Source organism: Haliotis rufescens, unplaced genomic scaffold, assembly GCF_023055435.1.
Source record: "Haliotis rufescens isolate VD_foot unplaced genomic scaffold, xgHalRufe1.0.p SCAF_21, whole genome shotgun sequence".
NCBI classification, from domain to species: domain Eukaryota; kingdom Metazoa; phylum Mollusca; class Gastropoda; order Lepetellida; family Haliotidae; genus Haliotis; species Haliotis rufescens.
The window spans coordinates 13,467,190-13,482,112 of record NW_025963902.1 but is presented as its reverse complement, the minus strand read 5'-3'; the positions used below and the strand labels follow the sequence as shown (position 1 = coordinate 13,482,112).

General features: G+C 40.0%; 1 protein-coding gene across 3 annotated transcripts in view; it reads right to left on the bottom strand.

Annotated features, from left to right (window-relative positions):
- The window catches only part of LOC124153004 (serine/threonine-protein kinase 36-like), a 50,351-nt gene that overhangs the window by 23,530 nt on the left and 11,898 nt on the right, over positions 1 to 14,923 (bottom strand). The window contains exons 9-18 of one of the 3 annotated variants that reach the window (XM_048401271.1): positions 14,130 to 14,255; positions 11,713 to 11,730; positions 8,718 to 8,873; positions 7,183 to 7,403; positions 5,474 to 5,573; positions 4,999 to 5,096; positions 4,415 to 4,520; positions 2,377 to 2,527; positions 339 to 469; positions 51 to 158 (exon numbers count right to left, since the gene is read on the bottom strand). In XM_048401271.1, the coding sequence (XP_048257228.1) occupies positions 51 to 158; positions 339 to 469; positions 2,377 to 2,527; positions 4,415 to 4,520; positions 4,999 to 5,096; positions 5,474 to 5,573; positions 7,183 to 7,403; positions 8,718 to 8,873; positions 11,713 to 11,730; positions 14,130 to 14,255 (1,215 nt within the window). Of the gene's footprint in view, positions 1 to 50; positions 159 to 338; positions 470 to 2,376; positions 2,528 to 4,414; positions 4,521 to 4,998; positions 5,097 to 5,473; positions 5,574 to 7,182; positions 7,404 to 8,717; positions 8,874 to 10,443; positions 10,489 to 11,712; positions 11,731 to 14,129; positions 14,256 to 14,923 lie in introns of all 3 variants that reach the window. The other 2 variants (XM_048401269.1, XM_048401272.1) reach the window with 2 other exon arrangements.

Below are 14,923 nucleotides of genomic sequence, written 5' to 3'. Positions count from 1 at the left end.
TGTTTTAGGAAGTTTTGCCCACAGCTATGAATGGTAAGTTGATCCCTCACCTTGAGGATGGTGCTACAGGCAGACGGGTGTCGTAACAGTAGGAGGAATTCATCAGCAGACCCCTCAAAGCCAGCAGTGGCAAACTTCTCTCCCAGGTAGTGGGCAATCTGTGGGCAAAACAATAAACAAAACGTTGCTGATGCTGCCACAGGCTTCCATGAAACTGTTGTGTACTTTGCCTGCAACATTTACTCATTCACGATTTTCCAATTATTTTTCACACCATCATAATTTCCTCATTTACCAAGTTCTAATCTAACCATATTCTCTATTGCTTGTACTCCCACCTTTCTTTTGCCGTCCACTCCCTCCTGCGCCTCGAGCACCACGAAGACGAGGGATGAGAGACTGCCCACAGACAAGTGGATCAGGTGCTCGTAGCGGTCAGCGGCAGCCTCCTCGTCACCCTCCGCTAGCTCTGCAAAGAACAGGTAATACATAGTCATAAGTTTGAATGACTGTTTGTGGTCTAATGACACACTCAGCAATATTCCAGTTACATGACGACAGTCTGTAAATAATAAAATCCAGACCAGACAATTGAGTGATTGACATCTATGCATTTGGGATACGATGACATGCAACAACAAAGTCAGCAAGCCTGTCAACCCGATCACCTTAGTCTCCTCTTATAACAAGCATGGGTTGCTGAAGACCTATTTCTGAAACAGATCTTCATGCAGGGTTGCATGACTGAGTAATGAAAATGATTTATTTGTCTAACTGACGAATGCAGGTGTTATCAACAGCAGACTGTCAGTGTTAGGTTGCCTGGAGCTGGCAGGTTCAGGGTTAGAATAGGTCCCCAGCATTGTGTATTGTGTGTCGGACTTGGTGAACTGGATGTACACTGACAGTATGGGATGTTGCTCAAATGTCAATCACTGTCTTTTCTGGAGTTGAATTGATTATTTACAGGCTGCGGTTACGTCTGGAATATTGCTCAGTGTGGTGTTGAACAACAAACAAGTGATATCATGAATAACAGCCCATCCCATCCCATGTGGGAATTATGACACACAATCAACCAAATCACTGAATCTGACCTCCTGGGGCACCCTTCCACAAAGTGATCTTTGTGCTACGACTATCGTAAGCCAGTGTTAAAGTATGGGAGTTACAATCACCTTAGCGCTAAGATGGCTTTGTGGAACAGGCCCCACATCCATGAAGCCAGAGCTACAGATAAGCAGCGTATTTGCGTAAAATACCACCCCCAAAATATTCAAAACCCAATTATTTTTAATTAACTTGCATACAGAAACGCATGTCTTTTATGAAAAACTCAAATGTATAAAAACAGCATGTGTAAATACCCAATAAAGCTTTTTCAGCATCTGTACAACAGAGCTAATTTCCGAAACACAATTACAAGCTAATTTACTTTCCGAGTCCAGCCTATATTTAGAACCGTTATATACATCTAAAACATAATTTCATTTTTTTTAAAATCTCAAAATGTTTACTCATTTTGGGAAAACCCCCAAAGAGTGATGAATAGATGAGTGAAAAAATATTGGTTACCCAATAAAACATGTAATAAACTAATTAAAATAGAAACCATCAAGTAAAAACTCAATTCCTCAAATTTATCTGGAGTTCTGATTTAGCCACCATGTACGACAAACATAGATTGCTGGGGGCCTATTCTAACCTGGGCCCACTTGCACAAAGTGATCTTAGTGTTACGACTATTGTAAGCCTATGTTAAAGTATGGGAGTTACGATAATCTTAGCTCTAAGATCGCTTTGTGCAAGCGGGCCCTGGAGTATCACTTTCCTGGAAAAAAGGAAAGTTCCTCAGAGGAGAACTGAAATTATAATCACCTGTTCACATATTATATCTCTGACAAACTACAACCAGTTTACCCATAAATATGAGTTGGCAAATCGAGGATGTGAATTCGACAGTAATAATGTAAATAATTATAATGCGCCAAACCCACACCCTAGAGCATGCTCAAGGTGCTACATTATTACCCCAGTCATTGAATCATAGTGATCTTGATTTTCATTCTCAGCTCCCTGGGAAGTATTCAATTCATCTGCCTAGAAGGTAAACAGTCACATCTCATCCTACCGGGTACCCAGTCACTGCTGGGTGAACACTGAGGCATATTCAAACAAAGTCACTTGCCCAAGGAGACGCCACATGTGTTACATGTGATAGTGTGGGGCAGGACAGAAGCCCTTGAAAATATCAGTAACCCATCCAACTACTTTCCACAATCAACCCTGTTGGTTTGTGACCTGTCTGTTCACAGGACCACGTGCCACAACGTCTACCAACTTTTCTTGTTGGAGGAGGTGAGCTGCATGTCCTACCTGTGAGTTTCTTCAGGGCTGGAGGGTCTGCATGGGTACAGTCCAGCAGCTTGTCAATGGTGGCAGTGTGTTTAGAGGCGACTGCTAGAAAATACTGGTTGGCAATTCCTAGACACTTCCTGTCCATCGCCTCACTCAGATACACTGTACACTGTGGGAAGAAGCAGACACGAGGGGGATGTACTAACATCAAGAGTTGAGATGAATAAGTGAGTACCGTATTCGACTTAATAAGCGCCCCGCTCTAATAAGCGCCCACAGCGATATTTGCTGATATATTGGCTAGTGAACAATCCCCATTAGCACACTTTCCGATTGATCAATGTACACAATACATATTTATTCGTGTATGATACACACTCGTGTGTTATTTGGACCCTTAATTATGGGCAATTATATATACAAAATATATCTCTCGTATATAAACATTTCAGGCTGTCAGTATAAACCACAAAATTTACCCTGCAACTTTTTTTTCGACAAAATAATATTCTAATAAGAGCCCCTATTTCTAATTTTGAGAGCGTCCTGGGCGCTTATTACGTCGAATACGGTAAATCCAATTTACTGTTGCAACATGGTGCGGACTCCCATGTTATTCTGTATGGTGGTGATGACTACTGGCCTGAATTTCGTATCGCAATTTATTGCAATCATGATTAATGTACTGTGATATATACCACAATCATATGTGCCCTAGGGTCATATCACGTCATGAGACAACAGTGTGTTGTTTACGTCATCTGCACGGCATTGTTGACGTCATTCGAATCTTATTGTGACGTGAGGTCGGAATGACGTCACACTAGAAACGGCATCATAGCTGAAGATTGTAGACGTCATTCCACTTATTGTGATTCAGCTGCTGTTGCGACTTGCAATCCTTATAGGTAAACAATAAAATTCACCTGTGTACATATGTATCGTCTTTGGTTATAAATAGAACATTATTACGTGTTCAAGTCATACTATGTTTACGACACTTGTGCCTAAATTCCGGTATTAGACACTGGTGTCATAAACATAGTATGACATGAACATTCATATAATATCCTCTATATATTGCACACATTCTTTCATCTGTAATTGGTTATGAACCTGAATAAAAATCTCCCCCTGCGCAACTTTGACAACTTTGTATTTTGTTGGAGGTTGTTTTGGTCACAAAGGATGAAGTAATAGACACATTATATACAGGAAACTGGTCACAAAGAGTTTCACTTTTTCAATCACAGGTAACAGCTAATTTCATAATTTCAATTCAACTTGTCCATTGTTGACACTTATGTAAACTTTGCCAACAAGATGAAAATCAATCTCATTAAAATCAGATCTAAGTTCTTGCTGCCGCTAAACAAAGATCTGAGGACATCCTATTACGGGTCACGTCAGAACAACCTTTCGTAACCTTTGACCGACCACTGAAAGGACTTACAAGAAGTCGACATCAGCAAATTAGAAAGCAGCTTTCTTGAGCTTTGAGGTATTTGTTTCAACCGGGTGACTTCCATTTCAGACTACGTTTGTTTCGATTGTATTTACCATATCATACAGTTTCAATAGAATACATGCAAAGCTGCTCAAATTTGTTTTTCTTTTGATCATGAGTGGTAATAATTTACATATGGTAATGTGGAAGTTTCTTTTTCTCAAATTATTAGGGTAAAGAAAAAACAAATCAGTCATATCTCAAACTTTACTTTTTATTTGTTGTTGTGGTTATCACAGTCAAGGGAAACTTCAGTTCCAAGGTTTAATTCAACTCTAAAATCCATATGAAATGATGCACTGAAAACTATCGATATTTATCGCAATAGTTTCTTTCAATATCAATAGTTATTGCAATAGTTTCTTTCAATATCAATAGTTATTGCAATAGTTTCTTTCAATATCAATAGTTATTGCAATAGTTTATTTCAATATCAATAGTTATCAGAATAGTTTCTTTCAATATCAACAGTTATCAGAATAGTTTCTTTCAACATCAACAGTTATTGCAATAGTGATTTCCGGACCAATAGTCACCCAAAGTACTGACCAGCAGGGTTTGTTCCCGGAGTCTCAGATCCTCATCTATCTGGAGAGACAGCAGCTTCGGCACCAGCCCCAGGAACTGCAGCATGTTGGACAGGAATTCCTGGGCTCTGGAGAATACACACATTTGCTGGTTCAGTGATTTAGTGGTTGGTGGGATAGTGGAGAAGTTGGTTGGTTGAGTGGGTGTTTGTTTGGTTAGTTAAGTGGTTCGTTGAGTGGTTGTTTCAATGGTTGAGAGATTGGATGGTTAGTTAAGGAGTTGGTTGAGTGGTTGTTTCAATGTTTGAGAGATCTGTTGGTTAGTTAAGTGGATCGTTGAGTGTTTGTTTCAATGGTTGAGAGATTGGTTGGTTAGTTAAGGAGTTGGTTGAATGAGGGAGAGGCAGGTTGGTTGAGTGTATACTTTATTGGTTGAATGAGCAGTTGGTTGGTTGAGTGTTTTTCGTTGTGTAAATGGTTGAGTGAATGGTAGGTTGGTTAGCTGAGTGGTTGGTTGTGTGGTTGGTTAGATGAATGTTTATTGAGTGGTTGTTTGAGTGGGCATAATCGTCTCAAGCATAGCTGAAGTAATCTATTTGTACTTACACTTCCTTGCCGACCCTGTCACTCCAGCTGATCTCGCTGGCAAAGTAGGCATTGACCGTGATGACCAGGTCTATCAGGATCTGCTGGCACCAGGGTTGCTGTAGCAACACACAACATTATACTCGCATTGCAAAAAAGTAGTATTCTACCTATCGGAAGAAAACTGTCACTCAGTGTGTTATTCTGGCCATCTATCCATCCATCCATCCAAACCTATGATTGTTGGTTTGAATCCTGGTTCGCTCCGATTATGTTTCTGGGTTTGTCAGCACCATATCCGTCCTCGTGGGTTTAACCAGCAGGTAAACATTTAAGACCTGCATCACTTCAGGCTTTCCTCCCACATTAAGCTGACACGCCGTGATGTAATTGCTGCTGATAGAAGCGGCGTTAAACCCAACTCACTCACCCACTCACTCATACATCAAGAATTTTAGCAGATCAAGTTTGACTTCTGACCAAGACAATATTGTACCTGTTTGACTTTGGGTTTTTCCAAGATCTGGGTGAGGATATCAAACACTTGGCCTGGCACGGACATGGACTTGACAAATGACAGAACCTTGAACACGTCGCTGAAACACGAGATGTACAAAATAACAATGTTTGTTTCTTGATTAATGCTGCAGTCAGTAATATTCCAACAATATCACACCAGTCTGTGAATAATCTAGTCCAGGACAGACAATCCAGTGATTGATATTATGACTCTATGAGCAACATCCCATACTGTCGGGGTACAATGACACGAAATCAACCAAGGCCATAGCCTGACTACTCAATCGAGTTGCCTCTTCTAAACTAGTAAGTAACTAAATAAACAGTTGTGTGGCCAGATAAACAGTTGTGCACTATCAGTGAAAGGGCCTCCCTACATAAATGTATTCCTTGATGAGTAAAATACTGGAATACAGTTTTTGGCTAAAGGATTTAAAAAAAATGGAAATAAAAATGAAACGTGTGGCGAACTTTATGATGATGTGGGCGGTGCCTGAGAACCAAGACTATTATTTATTTATTTAGCCTTATATTCTGATTGTGGATTTTGGCTCTGGTTCATTGATTCTGTGAATAAAACAGAAAATAGCAGTGTAGCCTTATAAGACGTATGGGACGAAGGAAATGAGGCAGCGTGAAGCATCATGCCTACCAAACGTACTGGTATTCCTAAGGAATGCAAGGAATGATTCCCGTCTCTTCATCAAAACAACGAAGAATGTTTCCCTTTTTAACAAATGTTTAAAGGCATTTTTCATTCTCATGATGTGATATCACAAACATTTCTATTACAAAACACAAGTATTGCTACATTCTACGATGAATTAGGAAATTACTTGATCCTGATTGGTCAATCAGAGGCTATTAAATCACAATAAACTCCTTCTGATTGAAACAGCTGGTTTGACGGCCGCATCACTGCGGAAGCTAATATTAATAGAATAGTACTTTTTTTCAGTCATTGTCGGTAGGCATATTTAATTAACTATATATACAATTATAGGTTACAAAATGCATGGTTGCGGTTACTACAATATTCAAAGGATAAGTGGAAATACATTTCGTGCAGAAAACACGATAGGAATCTACAAAGAGAATGTATTTACATTTTGGCACAAACAGAGAGCTTGGAATTTGGAGCTTTTCCATATAGGTCTATGACATCATATCTTTTATGTCATAACGAGCGACATGACGTCATAATGGTGACGTCATGTGTAGAACGAAAACCTTGCAAAGCTTGCTTCGCGTTCTTTAGGGATGCCCACCTCATGTTAGCTTACCAAGTTGCTGTGCTTATATGTTTTCAATGCCTGTCATATGTTTGAGTGAAGAATTACTTTGTTAACAAACTGCTTGAGCATATACAGCACCATATTTTGTTCACAGGCTGTTGTCAGTGATTCCGTAATTCAGATTGTCAGCCCACTCAAAACACTGGACTCAACCCATGCCGCTTCACTCAATATATGTGCTAGCATCAAAGAGTTCGCATTTTATTAAGTCATGGTAGAATGGACATAAAGATGATAAACATACTGTGTTTTCAATGTTGAGCTAGGTTACCTGTAAATTTAACCGCGCTAAATTTAACATTTGAAACCTCATGCTGCGCGTTTGGTTCCAAAGTAGGTTTATCTCCTAATCTAAATAACAGTTACCAAACAATGTTTGTTTCCTTCTCACCATTTGAGTGTGACAAGGTTTGTGAGGACCCGTAAGGCTGTCCTGAGTCTGGCTGCTCCCTCAAGCATTCCGTCCTGGACTTGAGCCGAGCTGCTCTTGAGCCGAGCGTCCAACTTGGAGATGAACTTTGTGTCCTGGAGGAACTGAAGGGCAACGTCCGGGTCGCCCTCCTGGTCCGTTGTCTCGATCACCACGGCCCACTCGTCCTCACTGTCCACTTCCTGTATGGACACAGCGTTCAAATTATTGAAACAAGTTCACCACTACAGCAATAATATTCTTGTAAGAACATCACAGTGTACACATCCCCAACAGAACACTTACAGACCAGATGCAATCAGCAAAGAAATGTTATCAAACGACCCTGGAGGTATACCAGAACATACAGTCATACCCAACATGACAACCTCAACTTCTAGAGGACCCCTTCTACAGTTGGGTTGACTGAGATGGCACAGACAGAGGCACCTTGATCACAGTTTTCAACACTATCCGTTTTCGTACCCTTCCAGTGTTCCTGCTGGCTTTTGAAACTGCCAGTCCTATTGGACTGGCATCTCGCGAAATTACCAGTCCTCCCCAAATTTTTGTCTAGTTTTAATTCTTTCAAAATCATCTACGTTCATGGTTCACAAATTCAATGACATCATCTCTGAAGCAACTTAGTGAGATTTACATGTCATTGACATAAAGTTCAGTCACATATTTTCTCTTTATCTCCGGGAATATTCTCATTTTGGTTTGAGATTACTTTACTGATTATCACTGATGCTTTGTACTTTATTTGCCAGTCCACAGGGACTGACAGTCACATGAATTACCGATCTAAGCCTAAGTTTACCAGAAATAAACTGGTAATTACTGGTAAAGAGAAACACTGCCTTCTACAGCTGGGTTGACTGAGATAAGTTGGTATGGGTTGGAATTGGTCTTATGCTGGTCACGAGGGGCTTTAAATGATCAGACTCGATGACTTGGTTGATTGCATGTCATCGTTCCTGGAACATGCTGAAGGCACTGACAGTGCTCATATCAATCACTGCTTGACTCTGTTATTTAAAGATCACGTGGATATACATGTAGATGGAACATAGCTGAATGCATCACTAAACAAAACTTGAAATCGATTAAGTAAAATTTGTTTCAGTTTGGTTATTTCACTCAGCTTATCCAGATAGTAACACTAAACTCTACTGCAGAAGTATCAGAAAGACAGGTTCGGGCCTTGTTTCACAAAGTGACTGTATCGCAACGACTTTATCAAAGTATGGGAGGTACAATTATTTTAGCGCCACGATGATTTTGTGGACAGAGACCCAGGCAAGTAGACTAAGAGTGTATTTTGTTTAACGTCCCCCTCGGCAATATTCCAGCTATATGATGGCAGTAGACCAGAGGCTATTGCTACAGCCTGCTGAAAACATTCCTGGCCTTTTGATTCATGTAACACAAACAGAATTGTTACCTCAACACCAAAGGAAAATCATTTTCAAAGACCATCTCACATACGATTTCAGATATTTCATAAATCTAACCTCTTCTCCTTCTAGCTTGACATTCTCGATGTTCTTCTTCTTCTCTGGAATAGAGTTCTTCCTCTTGATGGTACGACGCCCCTCAATCTCAATACTCGGATACTCTTTTTTATAATCCTGGCTGATTCTGTTAGGTCGTGGAGTAGGGTCCACATTCTTATAAGGGAAAAGTGAAGTAATTATAGAACGACAAACATTTAGCTGAATGTGACCCTTTGGTATATTGCAGACAGATTGCAGATATGACACAAAAATTAACAATAATATTACTACAGTATGTATCTGACTTATGTTATATATTTTATATGATTCTAATATTAAAACAAGTGTTGATCATGTTAATGCTGCATGTCCAGGGAATAATAAATCCTGAAATACATCATTTTCTTCTGACTACAATGGACTACAGGGATTTCTCTACATCTGCTCAGAGGCCAAGAGGCCCAGAGAAGTCTGTCCCAAAATTCCAAAATTGAAAAAGCAAGTTATGGTATAATAGCAATACCTACTGTGAAGGATTGGCTTACATTTCATAAACAAGAAGAGTCTTTAATCTTTAGTTTTACATTTGTGCACTCAATGAAATATAAAAATATCCTTGAGTTTAAGAAAAATATATGGACTTTTAAGAAAGTCACAATTGTGAACAATTGCGCTTATTTTGGAAAGCTTGATAAATCCCTGGACTACGTAAGCTCAAGCAACGGAACGATGAGTCAGTGTTTTGAAACACCCATCTTGCACAAACATGGGAGATCATTAATATGCTTCAGCCTCTCCTGTATTTCTGAAGCAGTGCAAAAGGATTCTGATTTCAAATTCATAATGAGAAGGTAAGAAAAAACAAAAAATATTAAAGTCATTACAGTGAAAACACAGTTTTCCTATTTTCTAAAAAAATCACTTGTGTAACTGGTCACATTCAAAATGCGACTTTATTTCTAAACACTGACGTAATTCACTTTAGAATGAACCTAAATAAATTATACAAAAAAACATATGCACTGAAATTAATAAATATACCTTGCAAACTGACCACCACATTTAACAACTGTCTGAATTGAACTGTAGACCACTTCTCGTAAGAGTTACCTCCCTTACTACACTTAAAATGATACTTTTAAACACTAACGTAATGCTCTTTAACATGAAGTCCCTAAAAATTCTAAAAAACATGGATATAAATCAATAAATATACCTACAAAACTAACCACCACATTTGACTAAGTACTGTCAGAATGAAACTAGGTCCCTTGCAAGAGTTACCTCCCTTAACCCCCATCCCCTTTACTTAAATAAATGAGCATATAAAACAAACCAATGACAACACAGTAACTACACTGAGAAGTAGCAGTTAGACGGTGAACATAATAGAAACGTTGAGAAGTTACAACAGTGATAAAAAGTGATACAAACAGTTGAAAAGTTTACATTTTCGTTTCATTCTTAAAAAAACCCCATTAAGTTTAATCATGTCATCGTTACCTTTGTGTAAACAAACGTAAAGATATCAAATAATGACATCTCAATTTACAGCATGCGTAGGGTACTGACATACCAAGGATTATAATCAAACAATCTCAGACCCTTGAACTATCATAGGATCCTGTCATGCCAAAGGGAGGCAATCCTGCACTGGTACACGAGCTTGAGCCATTTGATGTGACTTATAATAGAACATAATCAAAGCACATGTTCATAAATTCTTATTCATCCAAACAATTACCATTTTGTCACTGTGATTTTTCCCCATATATTTCTTTTTACAGCTCTTGAAGACGAAATGGTTTGAAAAAAAGAATTACAATTAATTACATAAAATCATCTAAACATGTTGAAAAAAAAGAAAAAGAGAAAGAGCATAAAAAAGATATATATGGACACAATCCATTACTGAAATAAGCACCACTACAAGAACTACAGGCAGGAGTAACTACTTTCAAATATATAAAATGTAGAGCCATATTGGCAAAATACAGGACATGAAAAATATAAGCATGATAAGATGACATTGAAATTCAAGAAATGATTGAATAAAAGGTAAAGACAAGTGAAGGGGTGTGAGTGAGTTTGGTTTAACGCCACCTTGTGCAGTATTTCAGTTATACTTAAGAGTGTCAACTTTGTCCCGACCGGACCTGCTACACCACCCCTGGGTGTCTGAGGGCTTTCAAGGAAGGGCGGACATGGGGTACTGGTTTCTCCTCGCCGGACTGCTACATCATCCCTTGGTGTCTGAGGGCTTTAAAGGTAGGGCGGACATGGGGTACTGGTTTCTCCTGACTGGACTGCTACACCTCCCCTGGGTGTCTGAAGGCTTTAAAGGTAGGGCAGACATGGGGTACTGGTTTCTCCTCGCCGGACTGCTACACCATCCCTTGGTGTCAGAGGGCTTTAAAGGTAGGGCAGACATGGGGTACTGGTTTCTCCTCGCCTGACTGCCACACCATCCCTTGGTGTCAGATGGCGTCAGTGAGTGATTATTATCTTACGCCACTTTTTGCAATATTTCAGCAATACCATGGCGAAGGACACCAAAAAAGGGCTTCACACGTTGTACGTGTTGGGAAAAGATCCCAGGCCCCCGGTGTGACATGCGAACGCTTTAACCACTAGGCTCCCTCACCACCCCTTGTCAGCTTGATGTGGGACAGTGGGATCCAAGTGATGCAGATGTTGGACATTTATCACTTTGGTGAAACCCATGGGACCCATGTGCCTGTTGCTGCCAAATCTAGAAACATAATCAGGTTGAATCCGGTATTTGAATCCACAGGTTTCTAGCACACCTAAGGGACACAACTCTGCACAGCAAAATACAGTTCTTTAAAAGACTTCGCCACCTTTTGCCCTCCCCCCTCCTACAGTGAAGAAAAAGAGAGAGTGAGAATCAGAGGTGTTCTACACTATAGCCTGGGTATGTAGAATCAATGAATGTCTCTTTGACTGCAGAGAGGATGATTTAAGAAAAAAAAATACAATCGGTGAGCATTACCTCCAGGATAGTTGGCTCCTATACAATTATAAACAAAATAAGTTATAAAATCATCTTAAACTAAGAACATATAATACCCGGTAACAAACGGTTCATACAGCTCATTCTTAAAAATTCTTCCCTGTCAAGTATCTTGCTAATATATAAGATTTACAGATTATTTATTTAGTACTTTTGAAATAGCATATTATCTTCTGAAATCTCCTCTGCAAACAACTCAACAATATTATCATGCTATTGCACACATTCTTGTAGAAGAACTAGAAAGTGATTAAAACTGCTACAGTGTCTATAAGAGTCGACAGGTAGTGTTTTTCTGGGCTGTTATCAATCAAGAATGGTTTGTGATTTTCAAGCTTTTCAAGAATTACAATCAATCTCATTAAAGTCAGATCTTAGTTCTCGCTATCGCTAAACAAAGATCTGAGGACATCCTATTATGGGTCACGTCAGAACGACCTTTCATTCGACCAATCAAAGCGTCGCGTACCAGATCATGAAAGTAACAGTCGGAATGTATTTTCTAATCATGCAACCTCGAAAACGTTAACACGGGGTATTCAGAACGATAGTTCAGGCCCGTTCGACTAATTCCGTTTAAATTATTGCCAATCTCTCACTTCCGTGGGATAAACATTTGAATGGAGGAGGCGTTGCACAGTACGTGGGAAGCACTACCATACAATTGCAACCATATATTAGACATTCTGGAGAGTTCGTTTGTTCAGTTTCAAAATAATAATCGAGAACTGTGTCAACATATTTTTCAAGCGTAGTCTGAAATGGAAGTTGCCAGGTTGAAACGAGTGCCGTAAAGGTCTAAAAAAGCTGCTTTCTAATTGGCTGATGTCGACTTCTTGTTAGTCGTTTCATTGGTCGGTCAAAGTTCGCGAAAGTTTGTTCTGACGTGACCCGTAATGGGATGTCCTCAGATCTTTGTTTAGCGGCAGCGAGACCTTAGACCTGATTTTAATGAGATTGGAATTACAATTGTCTGTCATATCATTTCAGTGGAGAGTCATGTCACATCCCATGGTACTATGTGACCATATGTCACATGTCAGGTGATGTAAATGGGGTTTGAACGCCAGCGACGTTCATGCACATATGCATGTTCATCTGCTTGTACTTGTCCAGACTTATTTTGGTTTTACAGTACTAGCACATTGACAAAGATGCTGCAGTTTAACATGGATATCCCACTCAGACACAGAATATTGACGCCGAGCCAACCAGTCCTTGATTTATCCCCATAATGCCAAGCCAGACAGGGTAACAACAAACGCCATCTTTTCATGTCTTTTGGTATGACGCGACCGGGGATCGAATCACTGACTTTCTGCTCTCTGGGCAGAGACTCTATCCACTATCACCATGAAGGCTGTCTATGTCAAAGGGATAGTGAGTGAGTGAGTTTGGTTTAACGCCGCTTTTAACAGTATTCCAGTTATATCACAGCGTGTCAGCTTAATGTGGGAGGAAAGCCTGATGAAACCCACGAGCACGGGTATGGTGCTGACAAACCTAGAAACATAATCGAGGCAAACCCACAATCATAGGTTTCTGGCGTGCCCAAGGGACGCAACTCTGCACAGTAATTCGCGGCGCCTTAGACGACTGGGCCACCCGTGCCCCCCTCAAAGGGATAGTAATTAGCACTAGCCCACTAGCCCAGACCAGTTTTGTTAATGTTTAAAGTGTCCTAAGCATGCTAAGGGGGATTAGAATTTCAAACATTTTTGGGGTATTACTATATGTTATCTCTAATCGTGCTAAACTTTCTTGGTAATTTTCTACCCCTGATGTCATATGTAGAATGTGGACACAGCAACATGACACAGTATGGTCCTGCTGATAACAACCATTCAGGCAATGTCTGATGGGACACTATCTCCTGTGGAGATAGTGAGGCAGCAATATTCCAGCCATATCACCAGACAGTCACAAATCAAGCCTACAGCAGGCAGATCATAGGTGGATCTTGATCTGGTTGACTAAAGAAATTACATTGGCTCATCTCAGATGCAGGAAGAGAACACAGTTTAGAAGGTCTACCATCTTTGTGTCATAACAGACAGCTCATAAGTTTTGTTTGTTGTTTAACACCTCACTCAGCAATATTCCAGCTATATGATGTTGTCTGTAAATAATCAAGTCTCGACCAGACAATCTAGTGAATGACATCATATGCATTGATCTTCGCAATTGGGATACAATAACATGCACCAACCAAGTCACCAAGACTGACCACTCGATCCCGTTAGTCGCCATTTATGACAAGGAATTGCTGAAGATGTATTCTAACCCAGATCTTCATGGGTAGTTCATAAGTAAAACATGTGATCCTCTGATTTGGAAATCTAAAAAACGTTCATTATTTCTAAGTGAGTATAATCCCTGAGAAAGTCTGTAAGTACCTTGGAAGTGCCGTTATCCTCCCACTGTTGTGAGTGGGGCCTGTCTGGGTGGATGGGCATCGGCTCTGGGGCAGTTCCTTCTCTCTTGTCACCCCATGCCTGGGGGCGAGTCTCCTTAGTTGATTTCTGAATCACCAATACCAGCACATACAGTACAAGCAAGCTTTGAAATGGGTACCCAGGGTTCGACAAATACGCCGGCCAACTAGACAAATGCTAGTGAAATGTGATCTGGACAAGTAATTTTATATTTATACTGGACCAGCTGGCTATTGAAATAATATGGTGTACCAATTGCTTTAAGTCAGGTCAAAACTCACGCGATCTTTTATTCAGTCAAAAAAAAGCTGTACATCAACTTGTCTCTGCCAACTATCAATCTTAGTTACCTCCCTTACCGAGACCGTAAGACGATGTATAAAATATCTGTAAAGTGGCTATTTGTGTCCGTGTGACAAGTCCACACAGTGAAAAACACCAGATGACATCAGACACAGGGAACACCCCTGATGACATCAGACACAGCGAACACCCCTTATGACATCAGATACAGTGAACACCCCCTGACGACATCAGACGACATTATGATTTTATAGGCACTAGACAATTTACAAAATTTGATACAATCAACACCATCTCATTACATTTTCATGACATCTGACACAATGTACTCTTCATGACATCCGACACAGTTAACACCCTTTATGACATCTGAAATGGTGAACACCTCCTTATGACATCAGACACATTGAACACCCTTGATGACATCAGACACAGTGAACACCCCCTGACGA